This window comes from Leguminivora glycinivorella, chromosome 10, assembly GCF_023078275.1.
Source record: "Leguminivora glycinivorella isolate SPB_JAAS2020 chromosome 10, LegGlyc_1.1, whole genome shotgun sequence".
NCBI lineage: Eukaryota > Metazoa > Arthropoda > Insecta > Lepidoptera > Tortricidae > Leguminivora > Leguminivora glycinivorella.
The window spans coordinates 7,869,033-7,887,727 of record NC_062980.1 but is presented as its reverse complement, the minus strand read 5'-3'; the positions used below and the strand labels follow the sequence as shown (position 1 = coordinate 7,887,727).

General features: G+C 40.0%; 1 protein-coding gene across 1 annotated transcript in view; it reads left to right on the top strand.

Moving 5' to 3' along the window:
- Nucleotides 1-18,160, top strand: part of LOC125230154 (lissencephaly-1 homolog) — a 51,976-nt gene extending 33,816 nt beyond the window's left edge. Inside the window, 8 exon segments of the mRNA XM_048135197.1 lie at nucleotides 2,484-2,571; nucleotides 2,574-2,629; nucleotides 6,101-6,257; nucleotides 7,015-7,192; nucleotides 8,550-8,685; nucleotides 9,837-9,992; nucleotides 10,720-10,915; nucleotides 15,497-18,160. Of these exon segments, the coding sequence (XP_047991154.1) occupies nucleotides 2,484-2,571; nucleotides 2,574-2,629; nucleotides 6,101-6,257; nucleotides 7,015-7,192; nucleotides 8,550-8,685; nucleotides 9,837-9,992; nucleotides 10,720-10,915; nucleotides 15,497-15,570 (1,041 nt within the window). The 3' untranslated portion in view covers nucleotides 15,571-18,160.
- Nucleotides 18,161-18,695: the final 535 nt, after the last annotated feature.

Here is an 18,695-nt window from a genome sequence, read left to right as displayed (position 1 = left end):
TTTGGTTCAGCGTACTGTAATTATTTTTAATTTCTGTACCATTTTTTTTGTAGGTACTGTACTGCACACAATTACACCGTCATATTTAAAATAGACACCTAACTTAGATAAGTACTCGACACCGATAGCAATAAGAAGCTGCAGGGCAATCATGGTCGCGTGATAAATGATAAAACATCGGGCCATCCCTATCGCACTTACAAATAGTGCGATAGGGACGGCCTGATATTTTATCATTTATCGCGCGACCATAATTGCCTGCCTGCTGTCTATAAGGCTGTCCTTTCGTCCTTCGTCCACATTAGAGATGGGCCGAGTATTCGGTAAATATTCGGTATTCGGCATATTTAGTTAATCCTAGCATCTCCAGAGGTCCGACAGGTTTTCTAAATATATATTGTTTTTTTTTATTCGAGGTGAGATTTTAAAGACCAGTTCTTCGAAACTTGCTAATTGCTATTGTCATTCTGAAATATTCTTTGAACTTCACTTCACTTGTCTTTAATGCCGCATATTTCCTTTCAAAATGAGTTCCGTCATTATTCATTTTATTATATATATATGGGTTGACCCAGCATCTTCTTTTCCTCTCCTTTTTTTTAAGCGCCTCCGTAATACGAGCAAGAGCAGAATGCGCGTAATGGGATCCATGTCTGGATAAAGACTGATCGTGAAGTTCTGCACTGTGTATAGTTATCGAGGCGAGGCGACGCACCGCCAGTTTTGGCGGCGCGGCGACGCGCCGCAAAAATTCTGCGTTGCGGTGCCGCGCCGCGAGTTTTTGCGGTGCGTCGACGCACCGCAAGTTCTTGCGTCGCGGTGCCGCGCCGCAGATTTCCTGCCGCAAAAACTGGCGGCGCGGCAACGCAACGCAGAATTTTTGCGGTGCGTCGCCGCAACGCGCCCATGTGGCCAGGCCCTAACGGCTTTCAAGAGTAGTCATGACATTTCTGTTTGTAAGCAATACATCGATCTTTGTCGTAGACGTTTCTAGGCCGCAGCATTTTCCCTCGAACCGGTCGATGCTGTTGCTCCGAAAATAATGCCGCGGATCTAAACACACGTCGAGGAGATGAAATGTTCGTTTAATGTGAACCTTGCCCCACTTAACCTATGTACAAGGTTTTAATTAAACGAGTATGTGTCGTTCGCAGACAAACAGAATCCCTTTACCCGTCGTTGGAACGACAAATCATTCTTTATTGACAATTGACAATGTCACAACATGAGATAAATGAATCCGTTACATAAAAACAGCAATCAATTAGTCTTTATTTTTGTAATTAATAAAAAGCATACTCTTATCTTGAATGCAAAACAACATCCATTGCATAGAATAACAATCATTGTTTACAAGTACTTAAGTGTTCTGTGTTTCTTCTCCACTTACCTTTTAAATCGGTTTATCCAACTCCCGTTATTTGTTTTAATTTGACACAAAAATAGATTTCGAGACAAACGTTCCGTTGACTATTGATTCAGAAATATATTCGAATATTTGATCTGACGCTATAACTTCTTCAAAACCAGTGAAGCAGGAAATACGAACGAAAGACCTAAGCTCAGTTTTATAACTCAAGTGAAGGAGAAAGTTTTTGATACGTCTAATGAAGATACATTACCTATTAATAAGTTTATAGCCTTAAGTTCTCGAGAAACCTGGAAAATTCTTCCGCAAACTCTTACATTAATGTTGATGATGTCACTTGCGACCTTTGACTAAATGTTTTCACTTAATTATGAAGGCGGCGGTTTCATACGCTGAGAATCCACACAAGCCTGAAGCTATGTGACGCAGATTCGCTACGTTATTAGATTGTTTATCTATTACGTTACGTGTCTGCTTCGGGGGCTGCGTGGGCCCTGAGCCCACGTGTACACAGTAATAACGTGTAATGTAAACTTTTTGGGCGTTTGCACTTTGCTTCGCGACGGGTGGGTGAAATTCAATTTGTGGATGACACGCGACTCTTTATGGTCCAATGAGCTTTAGGTTTTCTACACAAGGCGCTGTGTAATGAAAGATAATGAGAAAAGAAATACTTATGGTGGAATCACATAGATCTATCAGCAATCAGCATGTTTAGTATCGAGCCGCATTACCTACGTATAATATGAAAAATCGATCCTTTTCTTAATTCATCTTAAAGAGCATGATCTTTTGTACTTTCGTCCTTAAGAATTATAATTTATAACTATTGTGCAGAAGTGAAGAATTATAACTATTGTAAACAATAAAGCTAAATATTCATCAATGGTTGTGTACTGCAGCCATACGGTTATAGAAGTATAGCAACCTCCCCTATCCCTATTCCGCGTTTAGTAGCGTGTGCGTTGGTGGCCAAGACTCACTTTGGGTCGTCGCGCCAACAAAGTAAGTAAATAACCTCCCTATTGTCATACCTACTACTCTTCCACTTATTGCGATTGACGCCGCCTTTTCCATGCATCTATGCCTAAATAATGTATCTCCTTTGTGTCAGGTGATGGAACTGGAGTCGAAGCTGTCTGAGGCGCAGAAGGAATTCATCGAGGGCGCCCCGACGCGCGCCAAGCGCACCCCAGCCGAGTGGATCCGCGCCCACCGGAGAAGTTCTGCCTGACTGGTCACCGCGCCACCATTACTAAGGTAACTAGTACTCACATTTCGTTGAGACCATTGACATGACATAGAATTCATAGGCGACAGGAACAATTTTGCTCCCCAAGAAGTTCGATCGTTGTGGCCCAGAGACCACCAACACCAGGGCTTATTTCACAGCGCAACTATTGCTATTGTTTGACTCTAGTCATACCGTCATGTCATAAGTCTCTGATGGAGTAAGATGCCTTGACAAAGATGCTTAATCTAGCGGGGGGGTCGTAAATGTCGGAAATAGGTCGGAAGAGATAATCACATCTACATATTTGCTATTCAGTATTCAAACAACTCTGAGGAAATATAGACTGGAGTAGCCTTCATGTTGCGTCTACGTACAAATAATTCTGCCAAGATTCGCGGGAGGTGAGGAAATAACACATGTAAAGGAGTACTCACAAATGCAAAAAATATTATTGTCAATACACACGCACATTATGATAAAAAAATAACACATGCTCATTATGATGCACACAGACATATCACACATGGAAATACTTCGTACTCTTCGTAGAAACACAGTGTATACGGACACTAAATGCGCATGTGTGTGTCTCAAACTATAGGGATGAGGCAGGCATCGATAACTGATGTCGATAATAATTAATGAAGCAAATTATAATTTTAATGATGTCGTTGTTTTTTCTAGATCTGTTTAATGTTTGGCACTATTATAAATATTATAATCATATTAAGATTCACTAATGACAATCTTGGGTAGTAGGTATCACGCGGGTGGACTAGCGATGGATAATAGGATTAGTAGGTAAAGAAATAGGTATTTGACATTTTGACAAAACATTAATTTATTTTTCCAGACTAACTAATCAACAACGTTTACTGCGGTTGGTGGTACTAAATCTTTATAGACAAACTTGGTTAAATAAATAAACTAGAAATGGTTTAGTCTTCATTAACTGTTTTCAATACTGGTTCAAAGTGTAAAGTTTATTAAGTACATGTAATAAAACTCAAATCATTCTCTTTCGGAAAATTGCAAATATATTTCAAATGAATTGTGTGATCAAGGTTTGCAAATCATACTTTTTTATCGATAGTTGGTATTTCATCGACCATGTCCACATCTCTACGACGAAGTCTCGGTCAAATGATTTTTCTAATTTTCAATTTTATTATCCTTGTCAATATTATTATAATATATGCTCTATTCTAATTGAAATTAGGTTAATTCTTACAAAATATATAAATGAAGTCTCGTGTGGAGTGCGTCTTTTTATGAATATATTGATATATAAATATCGACCCTATTGTAAACCACATTAGGTAACTTCTTAAACAGCAAAAAATCGAAGTCTCGTGGGGAGTGTTCGTGACGTAATTTCTACCCACCAACAAATTTCAAATCGATTGCATTCGATCACATAAATCGATATTCGATGACGTATGACAAAAATATTATCATTTAGATAATAAAAACAGTAATATAACAATATTAAAATTACTTACAAATGGAATATTATGCCATCTTTTTGCAAACTTGAGGTATTTGAGCGCTTATTACAAGTGTTCACAGCACAAGCGGGCATTTTTAATTACCAGTGATATGTGTCGTGGCGATTCTGTGAATGAGCATGAATCGATTGTGAAATTGTATTTACGTGACTTTATGAACATTTGTTCAAGTTTTTTGGCAGAGGGGTAAGTAACTGAAAGGCTACTCCAGTCTATATTTCCTCCGAGTCAAACAATGAACAAGGAAATGTACGTGCGAAATAAAACTATCGAGAGCTAGACCTAACGCGGGTGATACTTGGGTTTGTTTATATTGACTACAGTTACCTTATTCTTGCATTAATATTTCTTATCCATAAGTTTTTCATAGTATAAGTTATCAACTAACTATATCTAGATATGCTGTGTATACGACCGAACATTGAAGACAGACAAGTGTAAGCTAATAAGCTTGTAATAATCAAATCGTTTCACGTGATGTAATAAATGTCCTCATAAAAAATAATTGTCCGCTACCTCTGATTAATGTTACGATATTGTGCAATGAGTAGTTATACTTATCTTTAATGAATATTTCCTTTCAATGTTTGCCCCGTAGCTCTCGAACTTTATACCTGATAATGATAAAAAAAGGAAAATAATGCGTGCAATGTCGTGCAAATACGTAAATAAAGTTCGACAAGATGATTTGTTTCAAATAACAACGAATAATACCTTGTATGATATAAGAATAATGTCTCATCCTCACGTCAAGCCTAATAAGCACTATAAGTATTCATTTACGCTAAAAGCTACTCTGTCTGTTTACAAATTTCAGAGATTTCAGAAAGTTTTCGTTTTACACATACCAATTTGATACCGGTCAATTGCAGAGCAAATAAAAACAATAACAATGTTTTCGCCTATATAATATGATCAACCAATTTGATATGATTTCAAAAGTGTGCCATGCCTTTTTTGGCAGGTAGATAACACTAAAACCGAAAACATTTCAGATCTTGATCATAATGTTGAAACCGTGTCACAAATATAATCCATATTGTTCTTGAAACCTGTTCTAAATATACAAATACTTCTTGCTCAGATGAACAATTGCATAGAAAGCAAGACATGAAAGTTACTCATTATTCCATTATGCGCTTTTGATATATGTGAGATCAAATCACATAATAGTGTTTTGTCATTGTTCCATACAAGTCAACATCAACAACATACATATGTATGTTTTACTGTGTCTAATATAAAAATAGATAGATGTAAACATTTGATAAAGTATAAGCTAAAAAATGTATGTAGTCAGTGAGATGACCTTTAGCGTAATATTTGACCATCCCACACACTCTTATGTTGTCAGTGATGGCTCTTACGGCGTGACCGCTTAATTTTGTTATTTAACTTGACCCAATGTCGAGAACTAGAAAAAAACGCTGACACACTTGTAATAATTAATACAAGACTGAGCATTAACGTGAAGTATGTACTAATCATTTATAATGGAAGATAAAATACCCGAGAGTAAATAGTGTGTGCTTAAAAAGAAAGTACTTACGTATAATAAGTATGAATTATAAACAAGTTTAGAAAAACTCAAATTCGACAAGATTACAGTCACCTGCGATAGTAGATTACATACCTGGGTCAGTACCTAAGATAAACGAGACGGAGGCAGAGCTGAGGTCGGCACACATGAGATCAGAGGTTTTCTTATTTACTAATGGCCAAAGTGTGCATACTATTTTTCTGTTCGACAGTGCCAGGAAGCGGTAACTTCATTTAGCGCAGCGGCCTGAAATTTGACGGTTTCTGGCCAGAGACAGAAAAAATATGTTACTTAGAAGAGCTAACGCCGCAAAAACATCTTACACACTCTTACATCTCTTCAAATAAAATTGGGTTACATTTGTGCGGCCTTGTTTATCTTCTTGTAACATATTATTGCTGGTCACTGTGCATGAAGTATTCCTTCTAATATATAATTCCCTTTTCCAGGTTATATTCCACCCCGTCTTCAGTTTGATGGTCTCCTCGAGCGAGGACGCCACCATCAAAGTGTGGGATTTCGAGAGCGGCGAGTACGAACGAACCCTGAAGGGGCACACTGACTCCGTTCAGGACATCGCCTTCGACCACCATGGCAAACTACTTGGTAAGTTACTGGTTATATTATTATTACCTGCCATGTTCAGTTGATAGTCTCTTTGAGTAAGGACGCCACCATCAAAGTGTGGAACTTCGAGAGCGGCGCGTACGGACGAACCCTAAAGGGGCACACCGACTCCGTTCAGGACATCGCCTTAGACCACCATGGCAAGCTACTTGGTTACTGGTTACCATCCGTGTTAACATTGATGGTCCTTTCGAGTGAGGACGCCACCATCAAACTTTCTGCAAAGCCAATTCCCTACAAAATAAAGTATTATTAGGTATTTCTGTTGCTAGACTAATAGTTCACAATGTTCACATCATAAACAGAAATTTACAACTATTTAATCGTAAGTAGCAAGGTATAACGTGTGCTATGTGCTTATCGTAAATACACTTATCGACGATGTGCTGCATCGTCGTGATTGCACATTAATCGTTATCACAAATCTACTACATCATACGTATATTACCCGCAACTCAACCTTTTTGCACTCACTATACCATTTTCCCATCTGTTTCATAAGAGATAGGCATCTATAATGCTTTTAATCTGATGGCATTATTATCATTTTACGATGCTAAGACGAAGGTACAGAAATCAAAGATTGGTAATTTTACAACCATATCCGCATATAAACAGAGCTGAAAATCAAAGAATCACATTACATAAAAAGATAATTCCCAGCATGCGATAAAATTAACCACGCTATAAAAACATTAATTGAAATCCCAATTAAATCCGACACCTTTATTTCCAGTATCCTGCAGCGCGGACATGTCGATTAAGCTGTGGGAGTTCAACCAGACGTTCGAATGCGTGAAGACGATGCACGGACACGACCACAATGTGTCGTCTGTCGCGTTTTCGCCGAGCGGCGACATCGTGTACTCGGCCAGTCGCGACAAGACTATCAAGGCTTGGGAAGTCGCCACCGGGTAAGTTTCAGTTTTTAATAGAAACTATCAAAGTCTGGGAGTTCAACCAGACGTTCGAATGCGCGAAGACGATACACGGAAACGACCATAATATGTCGTCTGTCGCATTTTCGCCGAGCGGTGACATCTTGTACACGGCCAGTTGCGACAAGACTATCAAGGCTTGGGTGGTCGCCACTGGGTATTTAAGTTCCAGTTTTAATAGAAACTATCAAACTGGGAGTTCAATTAGACGTTCGAATGCGCGAAGACGATGCACGGACACGACCATAATGTGTCGTCTGTCGCATTTTCGCCGAGCGGCGACATCGTGTACTCGGCCAGTCGCGACAAGACTATCAAGGCTTGGAAGGTCGCCACCGGGTAAGTTTAACCTGATGTTTGATAGACAGTGTCAACAACTAACTTATCATTATGTTCATATCCAAGACGATGTATCTTAGTCTGCTAGCCGTGCTAGGACTATTAAAGCGAGTGACAGTGCGTGTTTAAAATATTTTTTAAACACACAAAAGAAGAGGCGGGTAAAAAGCACTATCTCAATAATGAATTTGTTTTTCGGCACTAAACAATGTAACGAGCACGAAGACACGATCCCCTTTGCACGTAACATTTTAACTGCACTGACTGTTTTATCACTTCATTTACAACGCATTCAAGTGTTCGTGCCGAGATTTTTGGAAGAAGTCACTGCACTGCTTGAACATAAAATGTAATACATAAATATTCTATGTATGTATATGGTAATTTCTGGAAATGTGCCAGATTCAAACTATGCATGGGACTGGATAAGTCTTCGTGCTTATTTTTTTTTTAATTTGCTGTGTTTTGGTAACGTGAATTACACAGTCCCACTTATACTTACTTAGTTCAATAAAATTTTAAACTGTTTAGTTTCAAACTAAGCAAAATCAATCTTTATTCTTGCGATATAAGTTTTAATTACTCTATTAAGTTAAGCTTTTTTGTGTGTTGAAAATGGAATAAGTTACACATGAAAAAAAAAACTGACCAAGGGTTCCTGTACCAGAGGCTGGAATCGAACAAGCAAATACTGCAATCGTGGCAGATGCCTGTATCCTCTCGGCCACCCTGATTACAGTGGCTTAGGTCGAAATTATCTCCCATATGAGTTACTTACAATATCCATACTAATATTATAAATGGGAAAGTGTGTGTGTGTCTGTTTGTTTGTCCGTCTTTCACGGCAAAACGGAGCGACGAATTGACGTGATTTTTTAGGTGGAGATAGTTGAAGGGATGGAGAGTGACATAGGCTATTTTTTGTCTTTTTCTAACGCGAGCGAAGCCGCGGGCAAAAGCTAGTTGGTTTATAAATGATCGTGTCATCCCACAGATACTGCATCAAGACATACAAGGGACACCGCGAGTGGGTGCGTATGGTGCGCGTGTCGCCGGACGGGTCGCTGCTCGCGTCCTGCTCCAACGACCAGACCGTGCGCATCTGGAACGCGGAGACCAACGAGTGCAAGGTAAACTAGAGGCCTACATATACAGGGTGTATTTTGATAGCGGGTCAGTAAGGGCAGCTATGAGATGCCGTAGTCCGTCCTACGTGAAAATGGTCTAAGGAGACCATCCATCGATTTCAAATTGATGAAAAATGGCATTTACAGATTTTGGAAAAAACATACAGGCTGCGAGAAAAAGGGCATTTTTGACAATCTTTTTTTTTGACGCCAATCGATCCCATTCCTATCAAGGATCAAAAGCTTGTATGGGACAAAAAAAATATTCGGCTAGAAAAGTCACAAATCGCGAAAAACTTCCCATACAATTTGTATGAAAAAAAAAAGTATTATTCTAACTTCTAAGTGAAAGGCTGTGAACGCTTATATTGGGCGTTCAGCGTGTCCTGAGTCGACGCTGTATAGATTTTATGCACGCTCACCCGCCCCGCCGAACGCTCCGCACCGAGCGTCCACTCAGGTGTTACACTTACGGCTCAGCCACGACATTGGTCTAAGCGCGATAGCGGTGAGCGGCGGCCATACCATGGAGCAAGACACAGCGATGGGACTTTTCATTCGTACGTATGGCTGCCGCTCATCGCTGTCGCGCTTAGACCAATGTCGTGGTTGGGTCGTTAGGCTTATAGTATAGGCACTTAGTATGGCGCTTGTATGTTTTTTGGTATGGAATTTGAAAGAAATTCGGTCCGGCGGGTATTACAGAAAAAATAATTACCTGTGAAAAAGAGTTTTGAACTCTTGTTATGAGCCGGTCAGTGGTGAGTCTAAGAAAGATACAAACATCGCCATGTCTTGTGTTCAAGTTTGTCTCTCGTTACATTGCAATCGATTCTACGGCGTGTTAGGTATTTGGCATCGATCGATATTAGATATGGTAGAAATGTTACATAGTCAAATCTACGACGTGGATCAATACCATCGACCGTCTGTAACACTCTTATCCTCGAGACTAGAAAACCTTTAGAAAGGATATCGGTCCTTTTCTCTATTAACCTCAGTATAGTGTCTTTTGTGAGCATGTGTGTGCGTCGGTATAAGTGCTAGCATTAGTTTAATTAATATTACTCTGTATCTATCTGTGAGATCGTGTAATCGGCTTTCTGAATCATATCTCGTTGTATACTGTTAGTTGAATAGGTGTCGGTTTGCAGATGGAGCTGCGCGAGCACGAGCACGTGGTGGAGTGCATCGCGTGGGCGGCGGCGGCGGCGGCGCCCGCCATCAACGAGGCGGCGGGCGCCGACAACCGCCGCGCCGCGCACGCCGGGCCCTTCCTCGCCTCCGGCTCCCGGGACAAGTCCGTCAAGGTAACTCTACTCGCACCAGGCCAGGGAGACGGCGAGCTCTCACCGCGATTCTATCCGCGCGAGCGCTCCCATTCAGTGGTGACGACCTTCGCGCGGCGCATTACGATTCAATGTCGGGTGTTCGCGTGCGGTTCGGTCCGTTTATTAATGTAGGTAGGAGTTTAGAATGGCGGCATTTTGTGAACATCAGAGGAGCGAGCCTTCTGTACTTGTACTATTATAATTATATTCTGTGCTCATACTTGCTCGCCGATTGCTCACGATATAACGTGAAACACATTGCTTAGATGCCTTCTCTCTAATTCATTACTCGAACTTCAATAGTCCAACCACAAAATTGAAATTTTGATAAAACACCCGACATAGTGGACGTGAATCATCAATCAATATTCCGAGACTGTTCGAATGGAGAAATGAACCCTCCTGTGTCTTAAACGGAAGAACTGACTATTTTATTATTCGCTTCAAGTCTGCCGTAGATCTTAGACTGCACACTGGACACAATAGCCGCCATTATTATCCATAACTGATAAATTTATTCAATTTGATAGCGTCGTTAGAAAATGTATCTGTTCTGGACGCCAGCGACGGCAGCTTGCCGCGTCGCCCGCCGCATTTTTCATGCATTGCGCGCGGCGTGCCTGAATACCTCGTCCCGATCACAAGTAATCACACATCATTGTCATTACACATGTTCGCATTTATAGCTGTTGTCTGTGTGGTACAGATCTGGGACGTGTCGACGGGCCAGTGCCTGGCCACGCTGGTGGGGCACGACAACTGGGTGCGCGGGCTGGCGTGGCACCCGGGCGGCCGCTACCTGCTCACGGCCAGCGACGACAAGACGCTGCGCGTGTGGGACGTGCCGCACACGCGCTGCCTCAAGACGCTCTACGCGCACCAGCACTTCGCCACCAGCCTCGGTACCTAAACACACCTTCACGTGACACGCGCTCGTCCTTACGGACCAAAATGCACGCACCATAATTCGACGACAACAACGTATAGGGTACAAGTCATAGACTACTGCCGCGAACACACACACATACATTGCCCCAATATTCATACACAATACAACACAATGCTTCATATAACTCACTGCGACATACATTTGATACATATACATATAATATTCTTTGTAAATAGGACTCAACATGCCCACGATCGCGTTACATATTTATATATTGTTTTTTTATGCAATCTGGCCATCAACTTACTTGATTTGAAACTATGGACAATTACATACAATAATTTAGCTCCTCCCGGCTTAAAACAGTGCTGCTTTTTCACTCCCTGCGTTGGATTTATATTTACAAACCTAAATGAATCGTAAAAAATCACACCGTTTAACTTTAGGTCTACTGAACGTACGCTCACTAAATACCGGCCGGGACGAGCTCGTAGCAGCGCTGAGCAGGTTCAACCCCGATATCTTAGCTCTAAATGAGACGTGGCTTCGTGAGAATGAAGAAAAATATATACCAACAATACCAGGTTACACCCTAAAAAGCAACCCGCGTTCAAATGGTACCAAAGGTGGAGGTGTTGGTTTTTATATAAGAAAATCCTTGCGAGCCCGTGTGAAACAACACCCTGTCTCATCTTTAGAGCAAATGTGGTTAGAACTGCACGTTCAAGGTGTGGGTCGTTTTGCTATAGGCACGGCATACAGGCCAGAGTCAGTATCGGTCGAAAGTGCCATCGACTCGCTTAACGATTCACTGGACTTGTTTGCATCGTGTAAGAACTTGTTTTTATTGACGGATTTCAATATTGATGTACAATTGGGGGATAAAATTAATGCAAAAAAATTAACTACCTTCTTACTTCAACGTAGCCTTGTTCAACTCGTAAATGAGCCAACGCGGATTACCCCTGAAAGTTCAACTATTTTGGACTTGGTGATAACAGACGGCCCCGACGTTTGTAAAACCATTAATGTGCATCACAACCCTAAGCTTAGTGATCACGCAATGATATTAGTAGAGCTATTGATTACTAAACCGAAAAAACCTCCTCAATACACTTACAAACGACTAATGTGCCGAATAGATATGACACAATTCAAAGTAGATCTTGAAAATATGCCTTGGTGGGAAATTAGAGAATTGACGAATATCAACTGCAAGGTCGACTGTTTTAATCATCTCATCGCGAGTATATTCGATAAACATGCTCCGGTTCGTCGCATACAGGTCAATCGCGGATCCCTGCCCTGGGTTACCGACACAATTAAAACTATGATGCGCCTCCGCGACAACGCCCTTAAGAAAGCCCAGCGAACAAAAAATGAATCGCACTATAACTACTACAAAGATTTACGTAACTTTACCACGGGAGCCCTGGAACGTGAAAAAACAGCGTACTTCTCTTTTTACGTCAATAACAACAAGTCACGCCCCAAACAAATGTGGAATCATCTAAGAAGCTCTTCAATTTTAGGTGACACTGAAGTACTCTCGATTCCACAACATTTATGCGACGCTGATAAGATTAACGATTTCTTCTTAACGCTTCCTGGAACTTCCGAGACTGACCGTGATATGCAAGCAACATTTGAGTGTCATAATCAAGGAAATTCATTTATAATAAAAAGCTGTACAGAAGATCAAATCTTTAGAATTATCAACTCAATAAAAACAAATGCTAGTGGCTTCGATAATATTACAATAGAAATGATCCGTCTAACGCTACATGTTACTCTGCCAATTATTACTCATATGATAAATGCATCTATTGCTTCTAGCACCTTTCCTGAAGCTTGGAAACTTGCTAGAGTAAAGCCAATACCCAAATCCAATAGAGCCGAAGACTATAAAGATTTACGCCCAATAAGTATCCTCCCAGTACTTTCAAAAATTATTGAAAAAGTAGTCTGTGATCAGCTTACAAAGTACTTAGAGGAAAACAATTTACTACCGGGTACACAGTCGGGTTTCCGAAGTGGATACGGAACGGCTACAGCATTGGCCAAGGTCACAGACGACATCATTGCAGCATCCGATAAGGGTATGGCATCTATCCTGGTCCTACTAGATTTTTCCCGCGCGTTTGACTGCCTTAACCCGACGCTACTCCTTTCTAAAATGGCTTACTATGGCGTAAGTGTATCTTCATGTAAATGGTTCCAATCATTCCTCACAAATCGGAAGTAGTACGTAGAAATAACTACGGAACAAGGCAAGTTGGTAAAATCTGAAACGCAAATAATCAATCGAGGCACGCCACAGGGATCCATTTTGAGTCCGCTGCTCTTCATTCTGTACACAGCCGATATGATTAGCAACCTGAAATATTGTAATACACACTTATATGCTGATGACACGCAATTATATTATTCATTTGACCCAAAAAACTTGAATGAGTCTCTTAGTAAAATAAACGAAGACTTATTAACTATAGCCAAATGGTCTAAGAACAGCAACCTTGTGTTAAACCCATCGAAGTCGCAATATATAGTTCTAGGAAATAAATGGCAGCGAAAAGCCGTCAGAGAACAAGACCCAAGCCTACTAATTGGACACGAACCTATTACCCAAGTTGACAGCACAAAAAACCTGGGTCTCGTGTTGGACGGCGAGCTACGGTATTTTGAGCACGTTAATCTGAAAATTAGGAATGCTTTCTTCAGACTAAAAGTATTGTACAATATCCGGAAATATCTGTCAGTTGAAGTGAGAGAGATACTAGTGGAGTCGTTGGTCCTCTCCCATTTCAACTACGCAGATGTGGTGTACGGCCCAAGACTGTTAGCAGTGACGAAAAAAGCTATTCAACGCGTACAAAATGCATGTGTTCGATTCTGCTACGAAGTACCTAGGCGAGCTCATATCACACCATTTCTCAATGATAAGAAACAGCTAAACATGGAGAACCGCAGGCAACATCATTTGGCCTATACTGTTAGAAAGGTTTTAGATCGTCAAAAGCCCTACTACCTGTACGAAAAGTTAAAATGGGTAAATGACTCACGCACCAGATCGCTAAGAAGCTGCACCAAACTTGTTACCCCTAAGCATAAAACTGCGTTCTTTAGAGGGAGCTTCAAGCTTGCTGCCGCCAAAGTGTGGAATGATCTGCCCCCTCCACTACGTGAGCCTATCCCGCTGTATAAATACAAACGTTTAGTACAGGCTCACCTATTAGATAAGCAGAGTGGATTGTTCCCTCGCTGATGCTGACCGCTGATCGATGGGAATCCCCAACATTGTAAGTGACAAATATACAACACAAACAAATGCACACGCACGCACACACACACACACACGCACGCACGCACGCACGCACGCACAGACACACACACACACACACACACACACACACACACACACACACATTCACACATCAACGCCGGCAAACAAAGATAATTGCATCTGTCCATTCAATACGTCATTATACTTATACTGTTCCATTTTTAGATGCCTACTCTTTGGAAATTTCGTTGATGTAAATGTGATTTAATTTATAATTTTCTCTTTAATTTTTATTTTTTATTTTGATTGTTATTTTCTTTTTTAAATTTGTATGGCAAAATCGCTGATGTCACATAGGATAATAGTAGTAGCACTAATGAATTGTTATGTATACCCAATTATGAGCGCAATTGTACCTACTTTCTTTGTAATTTTCTCCGACCGTCCTTAGTCTGGGATCGGTCTGAAAACCAGCGCCGGGCATCTTGTCCCGGCACACGCTGAGACCGAAACCCTTTGCCCAATACGAAAAATTATCTCTGCATGTATTTTTACTCACTATATTAATAGATATAACTCATCTTGTTGTAACTGTAATAGTTTTTTAATAATTGTATGTATAAGGCAATAAACACTTCTTATTCTTATTCTTATTCTTATAGTCATAGTACTTTATTCATGAACAATGATTGTACCCTATACGTTGTTGTCGTCGATTATGTTACGGTGCTGTTACACGGGCGATACGATTGCCAGCAATCTACATCCGTTGCCGCGTGTGTTCAATACGCACCAACTAACTATGGACCAAACGCGGCAATGATATGTAAATTGCTTGGAATTGTGTTGCCCGTGTAAGAACACTGTTACACTCACCATAATATGTCACAAATCCACACTGATCATCAGTATCATCACACGACACAGTTTAACAAATCGACACCTGTCAACAAACAACATTCAGTCGTCTCACTCACACTAATACGAAACAAATACTCTGATCGTCACACAACATTACCTCAACCACCTGAACCATCAAAACAAATAAGTCGCCAACCATTATTAACCCTTACGCTGACAGTGCTCCGCCTGTCGACGTACTGTCACTGAGAATACATATACAGACCAGGTATGTCTTCTGCGACAGTGGTTCGACTGTCGACGTAGTGTCACCGAATGGTTTAATAAACACAGATAGTCGTCAAACACACACGAATCTCCTAATTTCATAAGTTCTCAAAATGATACTTACATGAGTTATACTAATGTTAGAATATGAATCTAGTTCTAAACGCTATAATTTTGTTCCAGATTTCCACAGGAGCTTGCCATACGTGATATCGGGCAGCGTCGATCAAACCGTCAAAGTTTGGGAGTGTCGCTAGGAGTGTTGCCATTTTAGTAACTTTAACTCACCGATGATATCTTTATCATTATTTTTTCACATTAAATAGCCGCAATGAGAGCAATGTGTATTGCGATTTTAATGGTTAAATCATTTTAGAACGGAGAAATAGTTTTGATAATTTATTGATAATGTTTCTTCCTTCTGCTCATTGTGGACCGTTCTCGAACGTTGACGATGCTATGTCCCCTCTCTCTTCATCAGTTCCTCTCTACTGTTAACTTTGGATTCTCACATTCCATTAAATTATAATGGCTCATAGTAGTTGTAAGTGAATTCGGTATCTCCCAAGTGATAAGCAGAAATCCATGTATAATCCACTTGCAGAAATAGATACATTATTGACTGTTGATACTCAATATGATGGGGAGTAATTTTAGCAAACTGAATTTAAATATTTTGATAGAGATATAAATCATTTAGAACAAATACGATTGAAATGATTGAGTTGCTTTAGTAATGTTTATATTTTTGCAATAAGATTGTACTTAAATAAATATTGATGTAGCATTTGTCATGCGGCCGACGGGAACGACGGAGTGAGGAGTAAAAGCTGTGTTATAATTTAACATTTCATTATTCTACGTTTTATTTTATAGTTATGGTTTATTCATAAGATTTGTTTAGATATAAATTTTATTTGGTATTAATAGTTAATTTCTTACGTGTCCACTCTAGAGAAGAATTATTTGTACCTCGATTTGTTTTATGGTAATTTAGTTTACAAAATTTTTGATATTGTTGATATTCATGACAATCGTCCTGGATGGTTGGTTGCATGCGAGCCCGGGGCGCCCGTCTTTGGCTCGCTCCGGCCTCCCTCCCGCAGGCAGCACTACGACTACGGCGCTAGCGCCCGAGGGAGGGTCGCCGCAGCGAGCCGCCTTGTACATACGCTTCTCGCAGTCTCTGCTCGATTCGCTCTCATTATGTTTGTTCGCTGCCAGTGCCAACAACATTAATGGAAGTCTCCGGGGACTTAAAACTTAATACATACATAAGATACGTGTTCGGTTGGGTGTTGTGGGCGCTTTTTATTTGCAGTATCGTAGGGACTTATTTTAAGTTTTGGCGATTCAAAACTTTAACTATAAGTTAGAGTGTTATATTTTAAAGTTTTAATTATTTATTATTAACGATTAAATCTTCAATGTATGCTGTCTAGAAAGGATTTTTACGCAGAATTGCTAGATTACAACTTAGTTCAGAATTATGCAATCGCTTACATCGACGCGTTACTTAGATCATCCTTGATTCATCATTCGAATGTACGACGTTTAAAGTGTGTGATATGCATTAGTAATTCGTGTTATCATTTCAATCTGATTGAGGTAGCTAGATGCAAAGATAATATTTAATGATTCAATCGAGTTTGATACAATAGTTATTATTTATTGCTATTTTGAGGATTTCAATGGGTTTGGATACCCGATATTTTTACTAGGAATTAGTAGTAGTTGTAGGTGAGTATAGTCATACTTTTAGACGCTTTACCGTGTTGACGCCTATCAGAGCCCTTGTACATTGCCTGGCTCAGATAAAATAAAAATTGAAGTTATGTGAGATGAACTGTGTGCGTAGCCGAATGCACAAACGCTTCACGAACCGTGAACGAACCGTGAACGGATCGTGAAGCGTTTGGGCGATCGGCTACTCTCACTGATTCTATCGATACAATCCATACAATTATCAACCTTATTGTTAATGAAATAACATCTCAATAACTTCAAGTAGAACCGGTCATGCGACACTAGACTATCTGAAATCGACGTATATTAATATCACTGTCGCGATTAGTTCGACAACTTTTGCCAGTGGCTTGAGCGACATTCATTTGTTCTAAAGAACTGAGATGTTAGGACCGTACAGCTTTACTTTCAGTTTTTCCAAACAAATGGTATGTCGCCAGCAGTACAGTTTCACCATAAAGGCCGCCCTACACTAGCATCTCTGCGTTGATGTCTAGTTAGCGTTATGGAAAGCGTCACTGCGTAGTTTCGTCAATTGCGTCGTCGAGCATCAGCCATTAATACCGACGCTCCGGTGACGCCAGTGTGGTGTGGCTCTAAATTTGCTTAAAAACTTTGTACTCACAACAGTAACACTGTACTGGGCCACTGACTAAATACCTATACTTAAGCATTGAGATTATATAAGCATGCGAGGGTGTACAGCGCCTGTGGTTAAACTATAATGATACGTATATATCATAGCCATTCGCTTACTCAATGTGACATCGTTAATACATGGTGATAGCATCGTAATTGATTTGAAGCTTGCAAACTACATTTATGTACAACTTATCAAGTAAATTATCTGCACTCACATGAATATTGTTATTATAAATGCTTACCGTAAGAATAAAATATGTATACATTATCATCATACAAAATTCTCCGATGCCTAGAGAGACTACTGAAGTAGGTATGCAGACTACTATTACCATATATGAGAATTTTGTATTTACTCAATAATCCTGTATTTTGTCTAAATTTATAAATAGAAAATAATTACCAAAATTGTAATAGAATTTGGTTTAAATATTGTGTAAATAAAACAATTAAATTATATACTGCGTCTTATTGTTTTAATTTACCACGTGTGATCCCCAATTCCCCATGACTAAACTTATGATGAGCGTAGCGAAGAGTTCGAACTTTGAAATATTATATTTTTGGACACTTGCACGGGAAGCATGGTCGATAAAATAGCAGGCCGTCCCTATCGGACTATTTGTAAGTGCGATAGGGACGGCCTGATATTTTATCGTCTATCGCACGACCATGCTTCCCGTGTTGGATTTGTTAGATTCCACCTCTAAAATATGTAATTGGGTTTATGTATACATGCAGAAAATATTAAACAGAATTACTAAATGTGTACAGCAATACGATATAATTTTAGAAAAGACCTGTAGACAGCAAAAAGGATGAACCTCGTCAGACCATTTACCTTACCGAAAATCCAGAAGACAAAAGAGACTGGCCGCAAAAAACGTTATTTCAAAAAAAATTATCCAACATTACGATAAAAACCGAAAAATTAAAAACTTTTTGTAATGTTGGCTGTCATGTATTTAGTTACCAATTCAAACGTCAATAATGT